Source organism: Erythrolamprus reginae, chromosome 5 (assembly GCF_031021105.1).
Source record: "Erythrolamprus reginae isolate rEryReg1 chromosome 5, rEryReg1.hap1, whole genome shotgun sequence".
Taxonomy (NCBI): Eukaryota; Metazoa; Chordata; class Lepidosauria; order Squamata; family Dipsadidae; genus Erythrolamprus; species Erythrolamprus reginae.
The window spans coordinates 67,150,747-67,174,884 of record NC_091954.1 but is presented as its reverse complement, the minus strand read 5'-3'; the positions used below and the strand labels follow the sequence as shown (position 1 = coordinate 67,174,884).

The 24,138-nt window shown below is 39.3% G+C and overlaps 1 protein-coding gene across 3 annotated transcripts in view; it reads left to right on the top strand.

Annotated features, from left to right (window-relative positions):
* SLIT1 (slit guidance ligand 1) overlaps nucleotides 1–24,138 on the top strand; it is a 204,654-nt gene that overhangs the window by 117,521 nt on the left and 62,995 nt on the right. For 2 of the 3 annotated variants that reach the window (XM_070752898.1, XM_070752900.1), the window contains exons 5-7: nucleotides 21,494–21,565; nucleotides 23,031–23,102; nucleotides 24,060–24,131. In XM_070752898.1, the coding sequence (XP_070608999.1) occupies nucleotides 21,494–21,565; nucleotides 23,031–23,102; nucleotides 24,060–24,131 (216 nt within the window). The remainder of the gene's footprint in view (nucleotides 1–21,493; nucleotides 21,566–23,030; nucleotides 23,103–24,059; nucleotides 24,132–24,138) is intronic. The other variant, XM_070752899.1, reaches the window with a different exon arrangement.

Genomic DNA, 24,138 nt, shown 5'->3' with positions numbered 1-24,138 from the left:
CTCACTCAAACATTACAATATTTCAAGTTTCTTTCAAACAGATAAGACAGGTGGTTCACTTTGAACTACCAAGAAAATCAATGACCAGTGATATTTTTTGAAAGTCTTGTAAAATCATTCAATCAGTCTCGGTATAACCAGTGAAATTCCTGGTAATTTGTTTCCCTATATGCAATTTCTCAATAAACTACCTGAATAAAATGTGCAGTCTGGCAAGGACTCTTTTGGGAAAAGTAGTACAGCATCTTCACTGTTGCATAATGAGTACAAATATTTCAAACAGGTGTTCTTTGACAACACCTTTCATTTGCACAATTCATATATTAACAAAAAAGAAACATACTAAATGTATTGCACTTTTGTTGTTTGAAGTTCTCTGCTTTCTTCTCCTTTTCTCCCTTTTTAAAGAAACAATTCAACTCAGACTGTTTGGCAGGAAACCATGCTACTATTAGAACTATTAGTTTATTTTAGTCTGCTCAGTGAAAATGTGATCTCTCACTGGGTTCAGCAACTTGCAGTGCAGCCTTCTCCAATTTGGCATCATTCAGATATATTGGAATTGTAACTCCTAGAATTCCTAGATACAATATTGTGATATGTGGAAGAATGTCCCCAAGAAACAGTCAAAATTGTCTAGGAGAAAAAGATCCGTGATTTATACTTTTATCTGATTATAAATAGAATCTAAACCTTTTCTTAAGGAAAAAAATTGCCTCCTCTTTTGCAAGCTTCCCATAAAGTAAATGGAAAAATTGAAGATTGTATTGAAAGTAGTATGGGGGCAAAAATGTCTACCCCCCAAAAGCAGCAAATGTCTACCCCCCAAAAGCAGCTATTCCTGTTATTTTCAGCTTAAATTTTTATTTGTCAAATATTTGTTTTCTAAATTATTATTTTAATTTTCAGCTTTGAAAAGACAAATCAAATCATGAAAATTCCAATGTATTCCATTGTCCCTACATCGCATGTTAAGAATTACAATGAACAAGAACAATATTATATAAGATTTTAGTCTCCTATTTATATAGGGGATAAACGTTTGAAACATCATTCTTCATAATCAGCAGTTGCCTTAATCATTGCATGTAGACAGGCCAGAAAAATCTTATAATAGTTACATCCACAATTTTAGCTTCATGGATTTGGTGGCAACTTATCCTGTGTCTCATATACTTTGCAAACTGTGAACATCTGAACATTCCTGTTGAAATCTTACAAATGCGCAGGGGAAAAAGCAACGCACTGCAAGATGTCCTTAGTGTATAAAGCTTTCTTGAAGCTCTTCATCTGTAATGCAAGCCTGGATGCACTATTGATTTCCTTCACCAAAGGCACTCTTTCTTATCCTTGGGTTTCTTTTCTTTTTTAATATATATATATATTTTATGTCCTGGGTAATATAACTGAATGTTGAGGGATGGAATTCATGCATTCAAGATAAAAGAGATCAGTAAAATTCCTGTAAAATATTTTTATGCATTTGTAGGTTGCATTTATAAATGATCTAAAACATTTTGCTGCCTTAGTCAAAAATAAGATGCTGCTAGTTATTATTACATATAAAAAAGGCAGTTGGACTAGCAGTTTGATTATTTATTTGTTTGTTTGTTTATTCGTTTATTCATTCATTCATCCCTCCATCCATCCATCCATTCACTCATTCATTCATTCATTCATTCATTTGATTTTTTATGCCACCCTTCTCCTTAAACTCAGGGCAGCTTACAACATGTTAGCAATAGCAGTTTTTAATGCAGCCAGCATATTGCCCCCACAGCCCGGGTCCTCATTTTACCCATCTTGGAAGGATGGAAAGCTGAGTCAACCTTGAGCCGATGATGAGATTTGAACTGCTGACCTGCAGATCTATCAGTCAGCTTTAGTGGACTGCAGTACTGCATTCTACCCACTGTGCCACCTCGGCTCATCATGTCATTTGTCCAGCGCCTGAGTCAGTAGACAAGTTAGGTCAAAGTCAATATTGTCCTCTAATACAGTGTTTCCCAACTTTGGCAACTTGAAGAGATCTGGACTTCAACTCCCAGAATTTCCAAGCCAGTGAACGTTGGCTGGGGAATTCTGGGAGTTGAAGTCCAGATCTCTTCAAGTTGCCATGGTTGGGAAACACTGCTCTAATACACTAGAAGGCTCCCATACATACAATGGGCACTAATTAAGTTAGACCTGGTTAAGTACTATGGATTGCATATTATTGTGGCAGCTATGCATGATATTCCATATGGTTCAAGGGCTTAAGGTTGCCCTCTTGGGCATTGACATTGGTTCTTACTTGCATTCATGGAAGCAGTTACCACTTGGTCATCTTCTCAGAGTTGCAAGATGAAGCTGCTGTGTAACACCTGGCTTGATGCTATCCAGTAACCAGCTACCTGCAGGGGTTTTTATTTTATTAATGAATTAATATTTAGGATATAACTTTTTTAAAAAAGACTATAGCTTGAACTCAAAGCCATTTAGGAATCCTAGTCCTTTTGCTCTGGCGACTAAAATTGTCAAATCAGAAATGCAATTTGAGAATGATGGATGTCAATGACAGCCAGGGGTGGGCAGCAGGCAGGATAGGGTGGAACACAGTTCCACCAGCGGACATGAAGATGTGTGCGCAGCTCCAGCTGATTGGCGACAGTCACTTCCTGGTCTCGGCTTGGCTGTCCTTTTCCCCCCCACTGCTGCTGCTGTATCTGCGCTCCTTGCTTTTTTCCTCTTTCCTCCTTCCTGGCCTTGGACGAGCTTCCCTCTCTCCTGCCAGGCTCCCCTCCAGCCTCACTGAGGTGCAAGCAGAAGGTGTGAGTGGAAGTGGTGCTGGCAACATTTATGCTTCTGGCAGGACCCGTTCACCTAACTACTCAGTCTGAGCTGGGGGGAGGCGACCCAGGAAGGAGAGCACGGGAAACATGAAGCAAATTGTCACCCCAGCGAGCGACACTGGTAAGGTTGTAAGTCGACAGTTCACTTGAACGATGATGATCGTTCAAGCCACTCCCACCTGGTCACATGGCTGGCAAGCCATGCCTGCCCAGTCACATGACCATTAAACCATACCCACAAAATAAGCCACACCCACAGTGTGGCAGTAAAAATTTTGGCTGCCCATTACTGATTGCAGCCCTATGTGGAGAGGATATGTGACTGACAGTTAAGGTGGATTACTATAATATGCCCAAAAATGGAACTCCTCTTGGAGACAAAAACTTCAATGGATGCAGAATTCATCTGTCTGAACATTATTTATTTATTTATTTATTAGATTTGTATGCTGCCCCTCTCCGAAGACTCGGAGAGACTCACAACAAGAAACAGTACAAATACAATACATTAAAAGAATTTAAAGCCCTTAATATAAAAAAACAATCATACATCTCATACAGACCATACATAAAGCAGAAACGGCCCAGGGGAATCAATTTCCCCATGCCTGACGACAGAGATAGGTTTTGAGGAGTTTGCAAAAGGCAAGGAGGGTGGGGGCATTCCTAATCTCCGTGGGGAGTTGATTCCAGAGGATCGGAGCCGCCAGGGAGAAGGCTCTTCCTCTGGGTCCCGCCAGATGACATTGTTTCATCGATGGGACCAGGAGAAGGCCAACTCTGTGGGACCTGACCGGTCGCTGGGATTCGTGCGGCAGAAGGCGGTCCTGGAGATATTCTGGTCCGATGCCATGAAGGGCTTTATAGGTCATAACCAACACTTTGAATTGTGACCGGAAATTGATCGGCAACCAATGCAGACTGCGGAGTGTTGGTGCAACATGGGCATACCTAGGGAAGCCCATGATTGCTCTCGCGGCTGCATTCTGCACAATCTGAAGTGAAATAGTGAAATAAGGCAGTTTCATCTCACCTCTCAATATTCAGCGAGAGTTAATAATTATCCTGTGGCTTTGTTGACCAATAAAAAAGTGGTGCTCACCAGGGTTGGGTTCTAACTTACCTCGCTGCTGGTTTGCTTCCTGCTGTGCCCTATGGGCATGCACGCAAATGTGCAGTGGCAAAAAATCCAAAACTTTTTTTTAAAGCCGAAAACAAAAGAGTGACCTCGTGCACAGTGCCAGAAACTCGGCTTCTGCGCATGCTCAGAAGAATTTTTAAAAATAAAATTTAAAAAGATGATAGACCCACGGGCCGGCACCAACCAAACTGGTTCCATGACATCATTGTGACATCTCCAGCAGGTCGCTACTGGTTTGGGTGAACCAGCCCAAAACGGGAGAAACCCACCTCTGTTCTCATCCATTTCAAATAATAATAAAAATATAAAATAAATGTAAATTTGGTACGTAGATTTGATCAAATCTGGAAATCAAACCCTCTTCTTCCAAACTATTTTCACCTTACAAACACAAGCCACCGCCACTGGGATGCCCCACCTCCAGACTTCCGTTGCCATGAAGCACCCGTTTTTGCACTGCTGGGATTCACCTGAGGCTCCCCTCCATGGGAAACACCACCTCCAGACGTCTGTGTTTTTGCGATGCAGCAAAAACAGGCACTTCACTGGCAACGGAAGTCCGGAGGTGGGGTTTCCCATGGAGGGGAGCCTCAGGTGAATCCCAGCAGTGCAAAAACGGGTGCTTTGGCTGGTAAAAGGGGTGAGTTTTGGGCTTGCACACATTAATTGCTTTTCCATTGATTCATATGGGAAACACTGTTTCATCTTACAAACTTTTCACCTTACAAACCTCGTCCCGGAACCAATTAAGTTCATAACACGAGGTATCACTGTATATAACATTAAAATTCCTTGCAGTATCCTGCCTGCCCAGAAGTTTTGAACTGATTAGAATCACGGCCAAAGGCAAATTGTGAATCACCTGCGGTAGAAATTCCGAAGGAATTCTTAGTTATTCTTAGTTTGTGCATGGCAAAACCTTTCCAGTACTTCAAGATGTGATTATCACATTATCAGAAATAATTTCAGATTAAGATATAAAACAGTTATATTTTTCCACAGTTTATTTGCAGAATCTGCTGCCTTAAATTACAAAATTCAAATGGGTTTCCCCATCATCCTTCTAACAAAGGCCATTTCCTCTTGTTAACAGAGCCTCTTCACTTCATTCTCTGCCTACATGTGGCTTTGCTAAGAAAGCCGCTGACTTTGTTCTGCAGATTAGAAGTAATGGCAAATGCAGTTCCTTGCTGCTTATTCCGGTGCTTAAATTAATTAATTCATACTCATTGTTGTTCCATAGTGGAATGTGTCATGCTTCACCTCCCAGCTGTCAGTTCATGTTGTGTCTCTTTTGCTCTTTAGTGCTCAATTTCTTCTCCCTGGGAAGGTATCTGTCAATGCACCCATTCCATTGTACCTTTCTTTTTAAAAGATGAAACAGATGCCAGGCAGATACCGCCCATCCGCCTTTCTTGGATTTGAAGTTGAACATATGCTTGTATACGTGCGGGGACATATAACATATATATGGATGGAGGACTAAGGAGCCTTTCATAATATGCCCCTCTCCAGGCACTGAAATGGCCCAAGCATCTCATTTACATGCAGGGGTCTAAATACTCTTCAGATTTGTGGTCACAGCAGGAGAGGAAGGAAGCCACTGCTTCTGCAGTAAATTACATTTGAATTTGCAAGTGCCTAACTGCTAATTGGACAGTTTTAAATTTGTTTTGGGAGCCAGAGAGAAATGGATTTTTGGAGAGCTGATCAGAATATTATAAACCCCAGAGGCTTTGGATCAGACACGGCTTTAAATGTTGCCATGACAATTCCACAGCCTGTCTCTAGCCTCCTGCCCAGTACAGTCGATGGTGCCATCCTCGTCCTTTTCTCTAAAAGTGGTAGCATTTTATAATCTGCTACCATAAAGGTATTGATGTTGCTTCTGTTACTTTTTATGTTTCTATGTTTTTATATTTTAATCCCAACCAAGCAGAGCTGTAATTATAATTTTAAAACGTGGCCCTTTGCTGCAGGAAGCGAAAGCTTTTATTAAACAAAGCTGCAAAATATGCTTCCTTTTGACACAATACAAATATCGCTTGAGGAAACATCTTTTACCCTGGCTAATTCTACCTGTCTGCTGTCTGCATGCTTCCAGCAGACGAGAGCCAAACCAGAGCAGCTGTGAAAGCATCAGTCCCAGGGGTTGAATCAGAGGCGACTTTTGTGCTAATTACTATGTCCATCATGCGGGGAGAGATGAGATGGAAGGTTTCAAGGCTGCCTGCTGTTTTGGTGGTGGTAGTGACCAGCTGGATGGGAGGAGTTGTGAAACCTCTTAAAATTTCGGCTCCATAGGGATTTCTCCATTCCTGTCCCGACACTGACAAGAGAATGCATTGCATTATAGGGTGTTATGGGTTTTCCAGAGCAGGAGGTGGGATGCTGGCAGATCTTATTGGGGGGGGGGGGCTTAAGAGGAATGGTAGCAGGTGTTTTAGCAGCTTTCAAGCAGGCTTAATGTCCCATAGGAATGGAAGTCATGTGCTTAGTACCAGGAAACATCTATTTTCTAAGAAAAGATTAGCATTACACTAGCAATATATACAGTACTTTAACCAGCCAATATACCAAGGCTTTTCTGGCAAGAAGGAACACAAACAAAGATACTGTGATAGGAAAGCCTTTAAAAGCCTTATTCCCACTTGCATTACTCATTCATGCCTTGACATAATTTTCCCCTTTGCCTCCATGATTTACCCTATATCTCATCCCTTCCCATGAAAGAGATGGGCTTAAGTCATCCTCGGTCTTATTAGTCTTAGATCTCATTCCTGAACTCTGGTATCATCGAAAGCTGAGCATGAAGATGTGTGTTGACTTGTCTCGGTTAGCTAGGCTATGAAACCTTCGACAATACCGAGCAGAGAATTTTAACAGAGCGTGGATGTGTGATAAAGCCAAGATACAGACTTAGTTAAATAAGTATTATTTACATATAAACAAAATATAAACAATCCAGAATAAGCACGAAGCAAATACAGAATAATACGCACTGAGCAATTACAAGATTAGCACAAAGCAAAATACAATATAGATAATAAGCACAAAGCTAAAATACAATATAGATAACAAGCAAGAAGCTTATACAAGCACAGAGCTTAAATACAACTCCCCCTTCTCTCAGGCAAAAGTAAAGGAAGTGACTGAGCAAAATAATGAGCTTTATAGCTTCAATGAGGCAGTGATGAAACAGCCTTGAATATTAACTCTTCAAGTACAAGTTAACTCTTTAAGTGCACATTAACTCTTTAAGCACAAGTTTGGTACAAGTGTACAATATGCAGTTTACAATGGCAATCCCTAACAACCATGTACCTTGTACTAACAATGTGGAAAATCTGTTGCATTTTACCATCCATTATTGTGGAGGCAAAGTCAGGTCAACAGTAGGAAGCATGAACAGATGCATGCTTTGCAAGTGTTTGAGAGGAATAAACAAGCCCCTTCTCCCATTGTTACCAATCCTTCACTTTCTTGTCTCAGGTTCTCTCCATCACAATATTTTCTGAGTTCCTTCAGATTTGTCAACTCCCCACCATCTCTCAACAGGTTTCCAATAAGGTTGGAACAAACCTCCATTATTTCATCTATGAAACAGAGGAATATCTTTCTGCTTATTTATGTCAGGTTGAATCCAGAATGCTTGGAGGTTTTGGCCTGTCATGTTATGCTATGTTCTTTTGGAATGTTTCTTGCTCTGGAAAGAGGGGAGGGGCAGTTTATTGATTGATTGATTAATTGATTGATTGATTGATTGATTGAGTTGAAAGGGACCTTGCAAGTCATCAAGTCCAACTCCTTGCTTAAGCAGGAAATCCTATAGCACCACAGCCAAATGACAGGCCAATCTCTTCTTGAAAATGTCCAAAATTGGGGAGTTCACAACCTCCGCTGGCAGGCCGTTCCACTGGTTGATCGCTCTGACTGTCAGGAAGTTCTTCCTTATTTCTAGGTTGATCAGCTTCCAACCGTTGTTCCTCATCGGGCCCTCTGGTGCCCTGGAAAACAGCTTGACCCCGCTCCTCTCTTTGGCAACCCCTCAAGTACCTGTAGACTGCTATCATGTGTCCCCCCCCCCATCCCTTCTTTTCTCTGGGCTATCCATGAGGAGTTCTTTTCTCTAGGTTGCATGAGGAGCTAGAGGTAGACAAAATAAATTTCTTTTAAAGTTTCAAGGTCATCTTTTGTCACCACCAGGCCGGAAGAAGGTCGGCATGTATGGATCTGGTAGCAGAAGATTAGTGGTCCATGTGACAAACTTGTGAGTGTGGGACAGAAGAATGAATTGTAACCAGGAAGTAGAAATCCTGGGGAAGTCAGATCTGGGTTTACCCAGAGACATGCCAAGATGGCTCTAAGAATAAATTTGCCTTGGATTCTGATTTAAACTTAGATGTTACTTGGAACGCTGACAATTTGTTGGTTTCCCATATGGCATATGTTGGGATTTCTTTTATGTCTTATTATTTTAAACTTGGAAAATGCTTAACTGGGGCTTGAGGAACATAAACATTTACTTAAAAAAAGCATTGGCAGACCTCTAGAACTTTCCTCCCCCTTAGTGCTACAGTGCCCTGCTTGGAGGGATATTTTCCCCACTGGTTAATAACAAGCTGCAGAAGAACAGCAAAGTCGGTAGGTGTTGTGGTTGGCTCTGGGTCAGCTCCTGCCCCAAAGACTGTGGGGGTGGATGTGGGTGAATCCTCCCAGTGTCAGAGGCTAGCATTACTGCCGACTGCTTCTGACAGCGAAGCGTCTGAAGCAGAGAGTGAATGTGAAATGGGATCCTCAGGGGTCGTGGCAGACAGTTCATTAGGGAGTAATTCATTATCCTCATTATCCTCGCTGGATTCAGATGAAGAGTTATTCATTGATGTACGCAGCCACAGGGCAATGACTAGGAAAGAGCAGCTGCATAAATACTACAGGAGATAAAGGAGTTTCACCTGTGGTTGGGTGTGGTTCAACTAATTGGGGCTGCCGTTAAATTGGCAGCATTTTGGCCTCAGAGTGTGGAAGTTTATCCATTCGGTGACAGAGGCTTTCATCTCAGGATTCTCCAAGGACTCTCTTTGCATTGATACCAGGACTGAAACTAAACCATAGTCAAATGTGTGAGTTTGAAAACGTTTGAAGGAGAGTGGCTGTGACGTCTTCACAGCTGCTTGTTAATTGCTTTGTGTTTGTTTATTGTTTTTCACTGCATTCAAGTCTGTTGCTTTGAAGGGGAGCCCTTTGACTACCAAAAGGGTGTTTTGCTTCTATTTTATTTTGGATAAAAACAGTGTTCTTGACTTTTCACGTGTGTGTGTCTGACTTTCTACTTTTGCACTTAATTGGGGGCTTGTGCCGTGAGCCCAGCAGAAGAGTAGGAAAACCATTGCCTTTGGCATATTCACCATACAAGACACTCCTTGGCAGTGGTTTAGAATAGATGAATCAAAAATGGAGACTGGCTCTTTAATTTTATCATAAGATTTTTATTAATATTGGTTGTTTCTTCGTTGCTTATTTGACCCCTATGACAATCATTAAGTGTTGAATCACATGATTCTTGACAAATGTATCTTTTCTTTTATGTACGCTGAGAGCATATACACCAAGACAAATTCCTTGTGTGTCCAATCACACTTGGCCAATAAAAGTCTCTTCTCTTCTCTTCCCCTCTCCTCTATTCTATTCTATTCTAATAGGTTAAAAAAATCTAATTGCACCATGTAGTTAGGTGGAAAGATAGCTCAGCATAAGCTAAGTCATGCCATGGAAAAGAGAAATAAGAAGTGAATAGAATTAGAAGACCCCTTCAAGTCTTTGAGTACAGCCCCTGCTCAGTGCAGGAATCTAACAAATGTGAATGAAATGAAAGGGAGCCCTCTGAGTATTTTGCTATACAGTACTCTTGAACTGCTTTTATTGTTAGAAAGCTTTTCCTAATTTGAATCCCCTTCCTGTAACTTAAATCCATTACTCAATTTCACTGGAGCTACTTCTGTGTGACAGCCTTTCAAGTATTTGAAGGTAATTTTCCTCAGTGCTCTCAAGTTAACATGCTCAGCTCTTACAGACTCTCTTCAGTACTTAGTTTCCAGTCCCTTGATCATCCTCATTGCTTTAGCTGAATCACTTAGTTTCTCTGAATTCTTGAAGTCTGATGGCCAGAGTAGGAGACAGTATTCAAGACTGGTTCTGGCAAAAATAAGATGACACAGTTCCTCCTATGATTTTGAAACAGCTTAAAATTGTGTCCCTTGTTTTGGAGTCAATTAAATTTCTGATTCATATTTAGTTTTCAGTCAGTTGTTGTTATCTGATAGCCTTTTATCAGGCTAACCATTGAACAATTAAGCAACTGTTATAATGATTATTATATTTTGATTAACTTTTGTTGTTTTGTATTCTTTGCCAAACTTAACCTATTCCTATTCCTTAACCTATAATTTTGATACATCATTTCTACTATTCTGGGCTACTAGCACATGCTATTCCTCAATGTCTTGGCTGGTTACATTAAACTGCAGTTTCCATTGCTTTGACCATTTATAGTCTGGAGGACAGAAGGAAAAGTGGGGACATGATAGCAACATTTAAATATGTTAAAGGGTTAAATAAGGTCCAGGAGGGAAGTGTTTTTAAAAGGAAAGTGAACACAAGAACAAGGGGACACAATCTGAAGTTAGTTGGGGGAAAGATCAAAAGCAACGTGAGAAAATATTATTTTACTGAAAGAGTAGTAGATCCTTGGAACAAACTTCCAGCAGACATGGTTGGTAAATCCACAGTAACTGAATTTAAACATGCCTGGGATAAACATATATCCATCCTAAGATAAAATACAGGAAATAGTATAAGGGCAGACTAGATGGACCATGAGGTCTTTTTCTGCCGTCAGTCTTCTATGTTTCTATGGTTTTCCAACTCCTACATGTGTCCTTTTTTATTTTGAGGTAGAGCAAGATGAACTAAACTTCAAATTTTATTGGTCTTTAAAGTACATTAAGATTCTTGCTTTCTTATATATCTAATGACATAAGTGTAGTGAAAATTTGAGAAGGGAACACCACAACTGCAAGTTGATTGTTTCACTGGTAGCGACTGTGCATTGGAAATAGAATGGTTGATCCGAGGCAGTAAGAAGCAATTATCATCCTGCTGTGTCCAGCCCTAATCCTCTCAGCACAAGGAACTGGCAAGCCAAACATGCTTCAATCAGGTTAAAGTGTGAAGTTGGGATTAGTCAAGAGAATGAAAGGCACATAATACCGTTGCATTCCCTTATTGCATCAGGCTCAGCCTGGCCTGTAGGGCAGGAGATTAAATGCTTGGCTTGCTTGTCTGAGCTAGCACCCCACTGAGAAAGCTGTGCCCTATGGATGTCAGATAGTTTGGCTTCAGTTCCTTGCTGAATGCTGGCCAGCACATCGGGAGGGCTTGCCTTCAGTGAACACACCCATCTCAGATAGTTCTTATAGATGACAAGTCCAGAACATATACGGCATGGTGTAGGAGACAAAGACAAGAGGCATTGGATGCTGAGACAGGCACGTGTTCCTATGCAGTTCTCTGTGGGTCATGAATTTGTAGTGGGATGGAATAACAACTAAATTATGAATTTTGTTAGATTGGTCTTAAAGTCATGGTCATTCCATCAGAGTGGAATTTTAGTTTCCAGACATTAAATCATACAGTCACATGCTAAATATAATATAGGGCATTTCTATGCTTGGCTGCATAGCTAGAGGTATAACAAGCAGGAAGAGGGAGATTATGATCCCACTATATAGAGTGCTGGTGAGACCACATTTGCAATACTGTGTTCAGTTCTGGAGACCTCACCTACAAAAAGATATTGACAAAATTGAACGGGTCCAAAGACGGGCTACAAGAATGGTGGAAGGTCTTCAGCATAAAACGTATCAGGAAAAACTTAATGAACTCAATCTGTATAGTCTGGAGGACAGAAGGAAAAGGGGGGACATGATCGAAACATTTAAATATGTTAAAGGGTTAAATAAGGTCCAGGAGGGAAGTGTTTTTAATAAGAAAGTGAACACAAGGACAAGGGGACACAATCTGAAGTTAGTTGGGGGAAAGATCAAAAGCAACATGAGAAAATATTATTTTACTGAAAGAGTAGTAGATCCTTGGAACAAACTTCCAGCAGACGTGGTAGATAAATCCACAGTAACTGAATTTAAACATGCCTGGGATAAACATATATCCATCCTACGGTAAGATAAAATACAGAAAATAGTATAAGGGCAGACTAGATGGACCATGAGGTCTTTTTCTGCCGTCAAACTTCTATGTTTCTATGTTTCTTGATACAATCACTATCACATGTTTGATAGAATCCTGATGGATTATGAAAATATCTGTTCCGGGAAATTTGATACATGTTGCATTGAAGCTGCTGAGGTCAAGTTACCCAAGAAGTGATGGGAAGCTTGCATTATCTTCCATTCATAGACACCTGCCCTTGATTATCAATGCTTTTCATCAGAGCCAGGAAATCATGCGACTCTTGCCTTTATCCTTTCTTGAACTGTTGTCAGGAGAGGCAAGAAGAGAGAAAGAGACTGCAAAAGCTGAGTCATGGCTTGTATGTATGAGGACACGAAACCTGTGCCTAATAGTTGTACTAAATTGTAGTGTAATTTTACGCTTTTATTTATTGCAAATCTCATTGAGTTTGATCTTCTGTTTGTAGATTATGAATAGGTCTAGATTACTCTGTCTGATACTTTATAATTGTTATTTTATCTTATTAAACACATTTTGCTCCATTTTTTCATCAGTTTGTGATCTTTTTAAAACTCTGCATGAACATTTATTATTTTCATAATTATCATGCGCATTTTATTTATTTACTCAATTTCTATAGTTCCCCAACTCAGCTAAGTGACTCTGGGCTTTATCTCTTTCTCTAAAGTTACAAAATAATTCTCTTCTTTCTATATACTCTTTCTATCTATCCTGTCTAATCTTTTCAAATCATAAACCATACATTCTTTTTTTTCATTTACCCCAAAAGGGTGTATACAAGTGATCTTTGACTTACGATCATAATTGGGCTTTCAATTTCAGACATACGGTAAGTTGTGAAAGTCATAAAGCAATTCACCACATGACTATGCCTGATTTTATGATGTTTTTGTACTGGTTGTTAAGCAAACAGTACAATCATTAAGTGATTTCCACAATTGTTAAGCAAACACCATAGCCATTAAGCAAATATTATGGTCAATAAGCAAACCCAATGTAAGCGATGGGGTGGTTCCCCCTCCTCCCAACAAACCAGAAGTAAATGCCAGCTTCTAACAAAAATGTCATAAATCACAGTCACCTGGACACAGGATGCTGCAAGTGGCCATAAATGTAGTCCAGTTGCCAAGCACCTAAAGTGTGGCTACATGATTGCCAAGGTGGGCAGTGATCTCAGAACTTGAAATTGTGGGTAGCATGTAGCTTTTTCGGGGTTTGTTGTAATTTTGAAAATTTGTTAAGTGATTGGTTGTGATTCAAGAACAACCTATAAGGGATTTCCAGTCAGCAATAAATGCAGATACTGTACTATTATCTTTTCTCTAATAAAAGAAGTCACTTTAGAAATATCAGTGAGTTTCGTCATCTTCATCAACCATTCCTACCTTGTATGTTGTGCTGAATCGTTCCATCTTTTGTTCATAAATAATCTCGCTGCAGTTCACATGCATCAGTTTATGTACTTAAATCCAAAATGTTCTAGCTTTTTTACATGTCCAATTTCTCTGATGGCAATTTTATAAAAATTATCTTTATGACTATAACATTGTATAACTTTTCACCCTTCAATCATGTTTTCCAAATGTTCCATCTGTATATCATAACCAAAAGTTTTAGCCCACTCTATCATACATTCTTTCATTTGTTCTGTTTCAAATTTCAAACAAACAAATGTTGAAATTCATACATTTTAGTAATTACATATTCATCATCTGTACATAATTCAATTTTCAAATTCAGTTTTACAGTGTTCAATATCATAAATCTTTTCATCTAAATTTTTATACTGATATTCTCTGATTAAATATATATAGAGGGGGGGTATATTATTTGTTTGTTTATTGTTTGTTTGTTTGTTTGTTTGTTTGGTTGGTTATTTATTTATTTACCTATTTATTTACTTGTTTATTTATTCATTCATTCGTTCATTCATTTAATTCTATGCCGCCCAATTGAAGCTTTAAATAATGACACATAATCATATATCATTAGAAAGAATGTATGATTTTGTGTAATCTCTTTAGAATTTTATTAATCCACTTTTCCGCCACCCCCCCAATACATGTAGTCATTTTTTGAATCAGAATTTTATCATAAGACTTGAAGAAATGTGAATTTTTTTTAAAAAAATTATTAACTCCCAGCTACAGCATTAAAGAATGCAAACTAGGTCAGTTTATATCAAAATCCAACCTGCCTAAAAAATTCCTTAGTTAAATAACAAATAATAAAGGAGCATAAAATTGCAGATGAATAGTGTAGGTCCTCAAAACGATTCAGCTGTGTCGAAGAGTATTTGCATTGCCAAGAATATCCTTGGTGAGGCAGATGGGACTAGCCACATGCTCAGCTAGTTTCCCACTCATTGCTAGGTAGTGATCTCTTATTCTGTGATAAAGCTGCCTGTCTTCAGATATCCATTTATCTGACTCAGCATGAATGGATGGCTGAATGGGGGAAATAGTGGCCAGGTTGTTCTTCTAAAGTCAGACAGAGTTCTTGCTCCAAACTGGTATCCATCAACATTGGAGCAGTTCATGTCTGGGAAAAGTGGCAGCTTAATGTTCCTTGGAAAAGCCATGAAACTGAAATCAGAGTTGTACAAAGGAAGCCCTTCCTTCCCTTCGGGGAAAAGGACCTGAAGGAAGCTGTTTGTGGAAGAGAAAACCTCTAAAGGTCAGACACTCCATCTTTCTTCCGAACCCTGCAATCCCACAGAAGTCTTGACTAACGACAGAAGAGAGGCAGCGATCCAAAAGTGAATAAAAACTCTCAATAGGAAAGGGAAGATGAGCTGAGCTCATACGTCTTCAGGGATCTATTAAATCTATCAATGTTGTCCCATTTTTTATTTTAAAAAAGACTTTATTAAATATATACATTAAAACAGATAACAAAAGACAACAAAATAACAATATATACACAACATACACACTGCATTGGTTGCCGATCAACTTCCGGTCACAATTTAAAGTGTTGGTTATGACCTTTAAAGCCCTTCATGGCACTGGACCAGAATATCTCCGAGACCGCCTGCCGCCGCACGAATCCCAGCGACCGATTAGGTCCCACAGAGTGGGTCTTCTCTGGGTCCCGTCAACTAAACAATGTCGGTTGGCGGGCCCCAGGGGAAGAGCCTTCTCTGTGGCGGCCCCGGCCCTCTGGAATCAACTCCCCCCGGAGATTAGAACTGCCCCTACTCTCCTTGCCTTTCGTAAGCTCCTTAAGACCCACCTCTGTCGTCAGGCATGGGGGAACTGAGACATCTCCCCCGGGCATATACAATTTATGAATGGTATGTTTGTATGTATGTGTGTTTAGAAAATGGGGTCTTTTAAATATTTTTAAACAGTAATTTGGATTTGTTGTACATTGTTTTTTTCACTTTGTTGTGAGCCGCCCCGAGTCTGCGGAGAGGGGCGGCATACAAATCTAAATAATAAATAACTAAATAAATAAATAAATAGAAAAAAGAAAAAAGCATCTTGCTTTATACATGGAATATTTGGTATCATTGCTTAGTGTCTGCACCACCTAAAAAGTGGTGTGATTGATTTGCAGCTTATACATAATACAAAAAGGAATATCTTCCTTTTAATAGTTATTACATATATATTACATATATGTACAACCTTTGGGTTTTCTTGTCATTGTGTCCATTTTATTTCATTTTCTCAATGGTATAGTAATGCTTTGTATTGTTGGTATTTTTTTCTTAATATCAATTTAATTTTTCCCATTTTTATAATACAGTGTTCCCTCGATTTTTGCGGGTTCGAACTTTGCGAATGGCCTATACCACGATTTTTCAAAATATATTAATTAAAAAATACTTCGGGGGTTTCTTTCTATACCACGGTTTTTCCTGCCCGATGACATCATACGTCATCACCCAATTAACAATTTTTGCAAATAAATAACAAAAAAAATTATTGTTAATAAATAATTATGTTTATAAATATCAGGATCACTAAGTGTCTTATTCAATGGTGAGTACCAGTAATAATGGTGAGTAAATGGTTGTTAAGGGAATGGGAAATGGTAATTTAGGGGTTTAAAGTGTTAAGGGATGGCTTGTGATACTGTCCATAGCCAAAAATGGTGTACTGTATTTACTTCCGCATCTCTACTTCACGGAAATTTGACTTTCGCGGGTGGTCTCGGAACGCATCCCCCGCAAAAATCGAGGGAACACTGTAAAGCTATTTATACAAGAATTTGGGATAAAAAACTTAAATTAATTGTTACTGTTATTCCTATCGATATGCTAACTTTTATGTATTGCATACTATTATTCTAACAAATACAATTGAGAGGATATCTATACCCACTACCTATTTGCATTAACTGGTCGTATAATACTGAAGGGCCAGCCTATAGCTGACACCACCCTCCCCTATTTTCTTCCCTACGACCTCAACCCTTCCCCTCCCCTTTTCTTTTCTATACCTGATATTATTGTTATATCATGTACTACCGTTTTTTTGTTTTTCCCTTTCTAATGTAAATATCTACTAAAGATATTTTTTTAAAATGCCTATTAAACAGTAATAATTAATAAAATAAATACTTAAATTAAGCAATACCCTTGAAGAATGTCCCCACAGAGAAGTTTATTCTTTCATGCTTTCATGATTGTGTTGCTACTGAAAACCACAGGTTGGTGGAACAGAATTGACAGAAACTCCTTGGGTTTTTTGACAAAACAATGATACCCACGAAACCTTTGTTCTGATCATCAGGGTGTTTAATAGTAGTAGTAGTAATAATAATAATAATTATTATTATTATTATTATTATTATTATTATAATTATTATTTATTAGATTTGTATGCCGCCTCTCTCCGAAGACTCGGGGCGGCTCACAACAATGATAAAATCAATATTTTAGTGGCACAAATCTAATATTAAAAGAAATAACTAAAACCCTATCATATTAAAACCAGTCAACACATACATACCAAACATAAATTATAAAGAGCCTGGGGGAAAGATGTCTCAAATCCCCCATGCCTGGCGGTATAAGTGGGTCTTGAGTAGTTTACGGAAGACAAGGAGGGTGGGAGCAGTTCTAATCTCCGGGGGGAGTTGATTCCAGAGGGCCGGGGCCGCCACAGAGAAGGCTCTTCCCCTGGGGCCCGCCAGATGACATTGTTTAGTCGATGGGACCCAGAGAAGGCCAACTCTGTGGGACCTTATCGGTCGCTGGGATTCGTGCGGTAATACTCAGTGAATTAGTATATACTGCCATAAATGGCGGACTAAAGTGTGTGCATTACTAATCATTGCCTGGGGCAACATTCTGAACTAGGGAGAAGAAGGATGCAAGAGAATCTCTGCCTCTTGTAAAGCAGTCCTGAGGAAATGAAGACAGGTGTTTTCAAGGCAATACTTTCTCTCCATGAGCAGAAAATACACAATGTAATTTGTGCAGCAAGATATGAAACTAGTTATGTCTTTCCTAAGGCTAATAGATCTGTTTTGCAAAAATCCAGACACCCACTAGATGGCTTGGATTTTTACAAACCAGATCTGATAGCCTTAGCTTTCATAGCAGCGCAAATGCTCTAGTTTACAAAGTATTTCATGTCTATTAGAAAAGAAATGTTTCTATTATGACATGAATAACCTATGATTGGTTGCTTGGCACAAAATGTGCGGTAATCAGGACTTCCCCAATTTACATGGGGAATCCAGATGTTCTATCTCAAAGATCTTAGAAACAAGACACTAAACAGAATGGAGGGTATATCCAATGTCAATTAAAAGCCTATTCTGCCCTCTGCTGGAATCTAGTTCAATCTATTGTCATTCAATTACAGTATTTGCAAAACGTTGAACAATGATCTGTGTGTTTGTGTTTGTGTGTGTGTGTGAGAGAGAGAGAGGGAGGGAGGGAGGAGAATTTTTATTTTATACATTATAATCCACTAATATGTAATGGATTGCAAATGTATCTTTTCTGAGAGCATATGCACCAAAGACAAATTCCTTGTGTGTCCAATCACACTTGGCCAATCAAGAATTCTATTTCTATTAGCTATTATCTATGAATTACCCTTTCTTATCTTGGTAGCTTTTATTCATGCGATGAAATGCACAGTCCATCAACTTCAAACAAACTAGCCACATAGCAACAAAAGAATTACATACTGTACCAAAGAAAGAACTCTGAGACATAACTGAATTTGAGATCTATTGAACATCCTTAGGCACAGTTTTAAGTATGATTCAGAATGTGAAAAAGTTAAAGACTGTATGTCAAATAGATGAAGAATTTGAATATTTAGGGTAGAGATTCAAAGTGGGAATTTGAATAAAAGAGCATCAAATGCTTAGAATGGTTTTATCTTTGGTATGATGTTCCTGTTTTGATTTCTAAAATGAATAATGATTTCCCCCAAAAAATATTGACAGTGGGTGGGGAGAAAGTTTTAGAGGTTGGATCATTTGTTTTGTTGGGTTGCAGAAACGAACCAGATAGTTATAGAGGTGCAGGAACTCCTTGGGCAGCAGCTCCTTGGGCAGTTTGAGCTTCCTGAGTTGGCGCCAAAAGAATGTTCTTTGTTGTGCTTTTTTGATGACGTTTTTGATGTTAAGTTACCGTTTTGGATCTTACAATATGGTCGAACCTAGAAATTTGAAGGTCTCTACTGTTGATATTGTGTTGTCTAGTATTGTAAGAGGTGGAAGTATGGGTGTGTTTCTCCTAAAGTCTATCACCATTTCTACAATCTTCAGTGTATTCAGTTCCAGATTGTTCTGGTCATACCCCAAGATTAGTTGTTCAACCCCACACTTATATGCGGATTCATCATTGTCTTGAATGGTCCTATCACTGCTGTGTCATCTGTGAACATCAGTAGTTTAACAGATGGATAATTACAGATACAATAATTGATATATAGAGAGAAGAGAGGTGGAGAAAGCACACTGCCTTGATGGGCCCCTGTGCTAATCATACAGGTATCTGATGTGATTCTGTTTAGCTTTACCTGCTGCTTGTGATCCACTTACAAATGTGTTCATGTACCGCTAGCTGGTTCAGCTTAATTAGAATTGTGTCTGGAATGATGGTGTTGAATGCTGAACTAAAGAGGACCCTTGTGTAGGTCTTTGGAGATTCAAGATATTGTAGGATGATTATTAAAGAAGGATTAATACAGGATAAATAATTAGTATTGATTATTTTGGGCACGATAGTGAAAGATAAATGGAGTAAGTAAAAGTTCTTTTTTGGGGGGGAATGATAGGTAAATTAAATAGATTAGGGAAGACTATCATACTGAGTTCAATAGTGGAAGATATATAGAATAGAGAAGATATATAAATTAGGGAAACATATAGATTAGGAAAGATTATCACACTGCAATTGGTAGTGAAAACAATTAGAGTAGGCAAGATTATTACACTGGGTATGACAGTGATGTATAGATTAGGGAAGTGTTGTGATTCCGTCTGAGGCCCCTCAGGGAACGGCTGATCCTCTGCCGGCTTCCTGCTCAGAGGGGGAGGATGAGGAACAGGAGGTTCAGGCAGACAGGGAGGAGGAATCTCAGGCTGAGGGAGAGGGAGGACAGCCAGAGTCCCCCGAGAGGGAGCTCTCCCCAGCAAGCAGCCTGGATTCCTTAGATGAAAATGCACAAGCAATAATCGATCTCCGGCAGAGAAGAGCAACACAACGAAGGGGACAATTAGCCAGGTACTTTCAGCACTAAAGAGGCAACAGCTGGGTTTGGGTGTGGTGCTCTCTGGAAAGGCTGAAAAGGCAGACCCACCCTTCCTGGCTTGTGGAGTATTATCTTTGGGAGTCCTGGGACCTGGCTGTGATCTTTGGCGTCTTGGAATTCTGGTTTGTGACTTTGAATACTGAAACCTTGGGGGGAAAAGGTGTGGGTCTTATTCTCTACAGTGGTGGGTGTGCCAGCAAGAAGTCTGCTGTATTGTCTGGCCATAAGGACTCTGCTGTGAAGTCTCATAGCCTGCCTGTTGGGAAGAACAGGTTTTTCTCTGTGTTTATTTTTCAAACTATAAAGTGCTTTTGCTTTTACCAGCGTGTCTGGCTGCTTTTTCCAGTTGGTGTTGAAGTCTGGGGGCACCCAGACAGAACAGGGAAGATAATTACACTGGGATTAGCAGTGGAGTTTATAGATTAGGGAAGATTATTACACTAAGAACGACAGTGGAAAATGTGTAGATTAGGGAAGATTATTATATATTATAATAATAATAATAATAATAATAATAATAATAATAATAATAATAATAATATTGATATTCTCATGGGAAGATATTTTTTGTGAAAAAGTAGGAATGAAAGGAATGATAAAATGCTTAAACACAGAGAGTAAAAAATCTATTTTATTTTTTTAAAATAACCCTTCCTTCTATATGTGTGGATAATGTTATAATCAGACTAAGGTATGGTGTGGATGGGGGGGGTTTCCTTCTTTTTTCTTTCCTTACCTGTGATATAAAGAGAAGTAAGTTTGGAGTTTTGTTTTTGTTAAGGGCAGCTATGATAAAATGAGGGTTTAAAAAGCAGGAATGAGTTAAGTAAGAATATAAGAAATGGATTGAAGCACGACGCATAGTTTTAGTAGATAAAAGCAAAAGGCCAAGAGAAATTTGCATAGCTAATAGCATTTTGAATTCAAATGAAAGTGAAAAATAAATTCTGAAATCCGGATGATAAAATCTGAAAAGGAGGTAGTGCAAGATGAATGATGTGTACCAGAATAAAATGGATAAATAATTAGGACATTTTGATTAAGAATTTGACTATTGATATTATATTGTATTGTATTTTAATTTGAGGTATGTGAATTTGAATCTCTGTAAGGTGTGGAAAAACAATAAAAAAATTATACCCCAAAAGATATTGTAGGATGTAGTGCAGAACCATATTAACAGCATCCTCTGTTGATCTGTTTACTCAGTATGCAAATTGCAGGGGATCTAACAGGGGATCCCTGATGGTTTTCAAGTGGAACAGCACTAACCTTTCAAAGGTTTTCCTAACTACATATGTTAGAGCAACTGGTCTGTAGTGGTTCAGTTCCTTAATGGTGGGCTTCTTCAGTTAGGTGCCATCAAATCAGTGTTGACATGGCAATAATATGAACAATTCTGATGTGTGTAATAATAGTAAGTATCTGGGCTTCGCCAGTCCTTGTCTCTTGTTGCCTTATCAGCTGTCTTCCTCTTAATTGAGAAATTCTTCCCCCCCCAAAAAAATTCTCTTTTGCAGAGACCTGAGTGAGAACCTTCTTCAGGCTGTGCCCAGAAAGGCATTCCGTGGGGCCACTGACCTCAAGAATTTGTGAGTGACCATGGTAGATAGGATACTGTGCCACTGCAGCATGCTGTTGATTTTATCATTGATTATGTGCCATCAAATCACTTTCGACTCTTAGTGCCCACCCAGGGAGATCTTTTTTTCAAATAACAGTATAACAGAGTTTGAAAAGATCTTGGAAGTTTTCTAGTCCAACCCCCTACTCAAGCCTATAACATTTCAGACAAATGGTTGTTCAATCTCTTCTTAAAAATCTCCAGTGTTGGAGTACCCACAATTTCTGGAAGTGAGTCGGTCCATTGATTAATTGTTCTAACAGTCAGGAAGTTTCTCCTTTCTCATATAGTATGAAAGGATGGCTTTGCCATCCTTAGTAACTTCTCCAGCTCTTACACCATTGCTGCTCAACAGAAATATTTAACTTCAATTCAATTCAATTCAATTTATCTTTGAAGACTCGGGGCGGCTCACAACAGTAATAAAAACAGTATAACAATGGAACAAATCTAATAATAAAATATATAAAAACGTCAACAGTTAAAAACCATACAACACATACACATCAAACATGAAATATAATAAGCCTGGGGGAGATGTCTTAGTTCTCCCATGCCTGGCGATATAGGTGGGTCTTAAGTAACTTGCAAAAGACAAGGAGGGTGGGGGCCGTTCTAATCTCCGGGGGAAGTTGATTCCAGAGGGCCGGGTCCGCCACAGAGAAGGCTCTTCCCCTGGGTCCCGCCAGACGACATTGTTTAGTTGATGGGACCCGGAAAAGGCCAACTCTGTGGGACCTTATCGGCCGCTGGGATTCGTGCGGTAGAAGGCGGTTCCAGAGGTATTCTGGTCCAATGCCATGTAGGGCTTTAAAGGTCATTACCAACACTTTGAATTGTGACCGGAAACTGATCGGCAGCCAGTGCAGCCATGGAGTGTTGTAGAAACGTGGACGAATCTAGGAAGCCCCACGATAGCTCTCGCGGCCAGATTCTGCACGATCGGAAGTTTCCGAACACTGCTTTAAATAGACAGCCAAGTGACCTTCATGATGCGGGTACCTTGGTAGGAGTATGTACTCTTGGCATGCATATTGTTTACTTGCCCCTCCCAGGAACTCATCACTGAAATGAGGCAGTATAATAAGATGAGGCAGATGATGTCTTCATAAGCCTATGCAAAGGAAGATAAATAAGTTAAAAACAATCTGCCACTTATTATGCAATATTTGTGAACACTGCTCCACCCCAAATTATAATCTCCCCATCAAACCTTCCCATCCTTGGTTCTTGCAGTTAATGCTCCTTATTTCTGATAACAGTTTTCTTGTGTTCCTTCATTACTCATCTACTAAAGCTGTGCTAATGTATGGACCATCTTATCGTACAATCCTTCACTACTCATCCACTAAAGCTGTGCTAATGTATGGACCATCTTATTGTACAATACATCTAGAATCCGTAACACTTTTATCCTGTCTTTCTTCAAACAGGCAGCTGGATAAGAACCATATAAGTTGCATTGAAGAAGGGGCCTTTCGTGCACTGCGTGGGCTGGAAGTATTGTAAGTATCTCTCTTAAGGAAATACCTTTGTAGTCTTCCCCAATATCAGAATCTTCCAAATTTGTGGAGTCTAAACCCCAGAATGATTATTAGTAGTTATGCTGTTTGCAGAATTTTGGAGTGGAATTCCACATGTGGGCACCAAGGTGAAAAAGGTGTTCTTATCATTTGCATTTGAGATTGAAAGAAGATTTCGTAAGAGAATTCATAGAAACCATAACTTCCCTTACATTTGTGGAGAGTCATTTAGTGAAACCGAGAATGAATGATAGAAATTTGTGTTTCTATTGAACACTTAAGCTTAGAACACTTAGTCTAAAGTGGCTCAAGGTACCCAGCTTCGCTGCCCAGATGTGTCTGATAAGGACAGCAGTTGCTTCCTAGTTTGGGGAACTGAGAGGTTTGGATACAGGGATACGGGAATGGGGCTGCTGTTGGGAGAGTATTGTGGTGGTGATGGGCAGGGGGGAATATGGTGAGAGTCAGAGAGTGGGTTACTTCCAGGCAGGGGTGGACTGTCTTAATGTATATGTTTTTAATTATACAGTATTTAAATTAAGTCACTGCACAGAGTCACTTTTTTGAGAGATGGACTACATACAAATACTGTATAATAAATAATGGATGATAGTTAGAGATAGATAGATAGATAGATAGATAGATAGATAGATGGATGGATGGATGGATGGATGGATGGATGGATGGATGGATGGATGGATGGATGGATGGATGGATGGATGGAGGGAGGGAGGGAGGGAGGGAGAGAGAGATAGAGAGATAGAGATAGATAGATAGATAGATAGATAGATAGATAGATAGATAGATAGATAGATAGATAGATAGATAGATAGATGGAAGGGTGGGTGGATGGATGGATGGATGGACAGACAGACAGAATAAGGCAGTGCATATATTTCAAATATTAAGACATTCTTTTCCTTTCTCTCATTTTTACAGGACTTTGAACAACAACAATATCAGCTCCATACCCATCTCCAGCTTCAACCATATGCCCAAACTGCGTACTTTGTGAGCA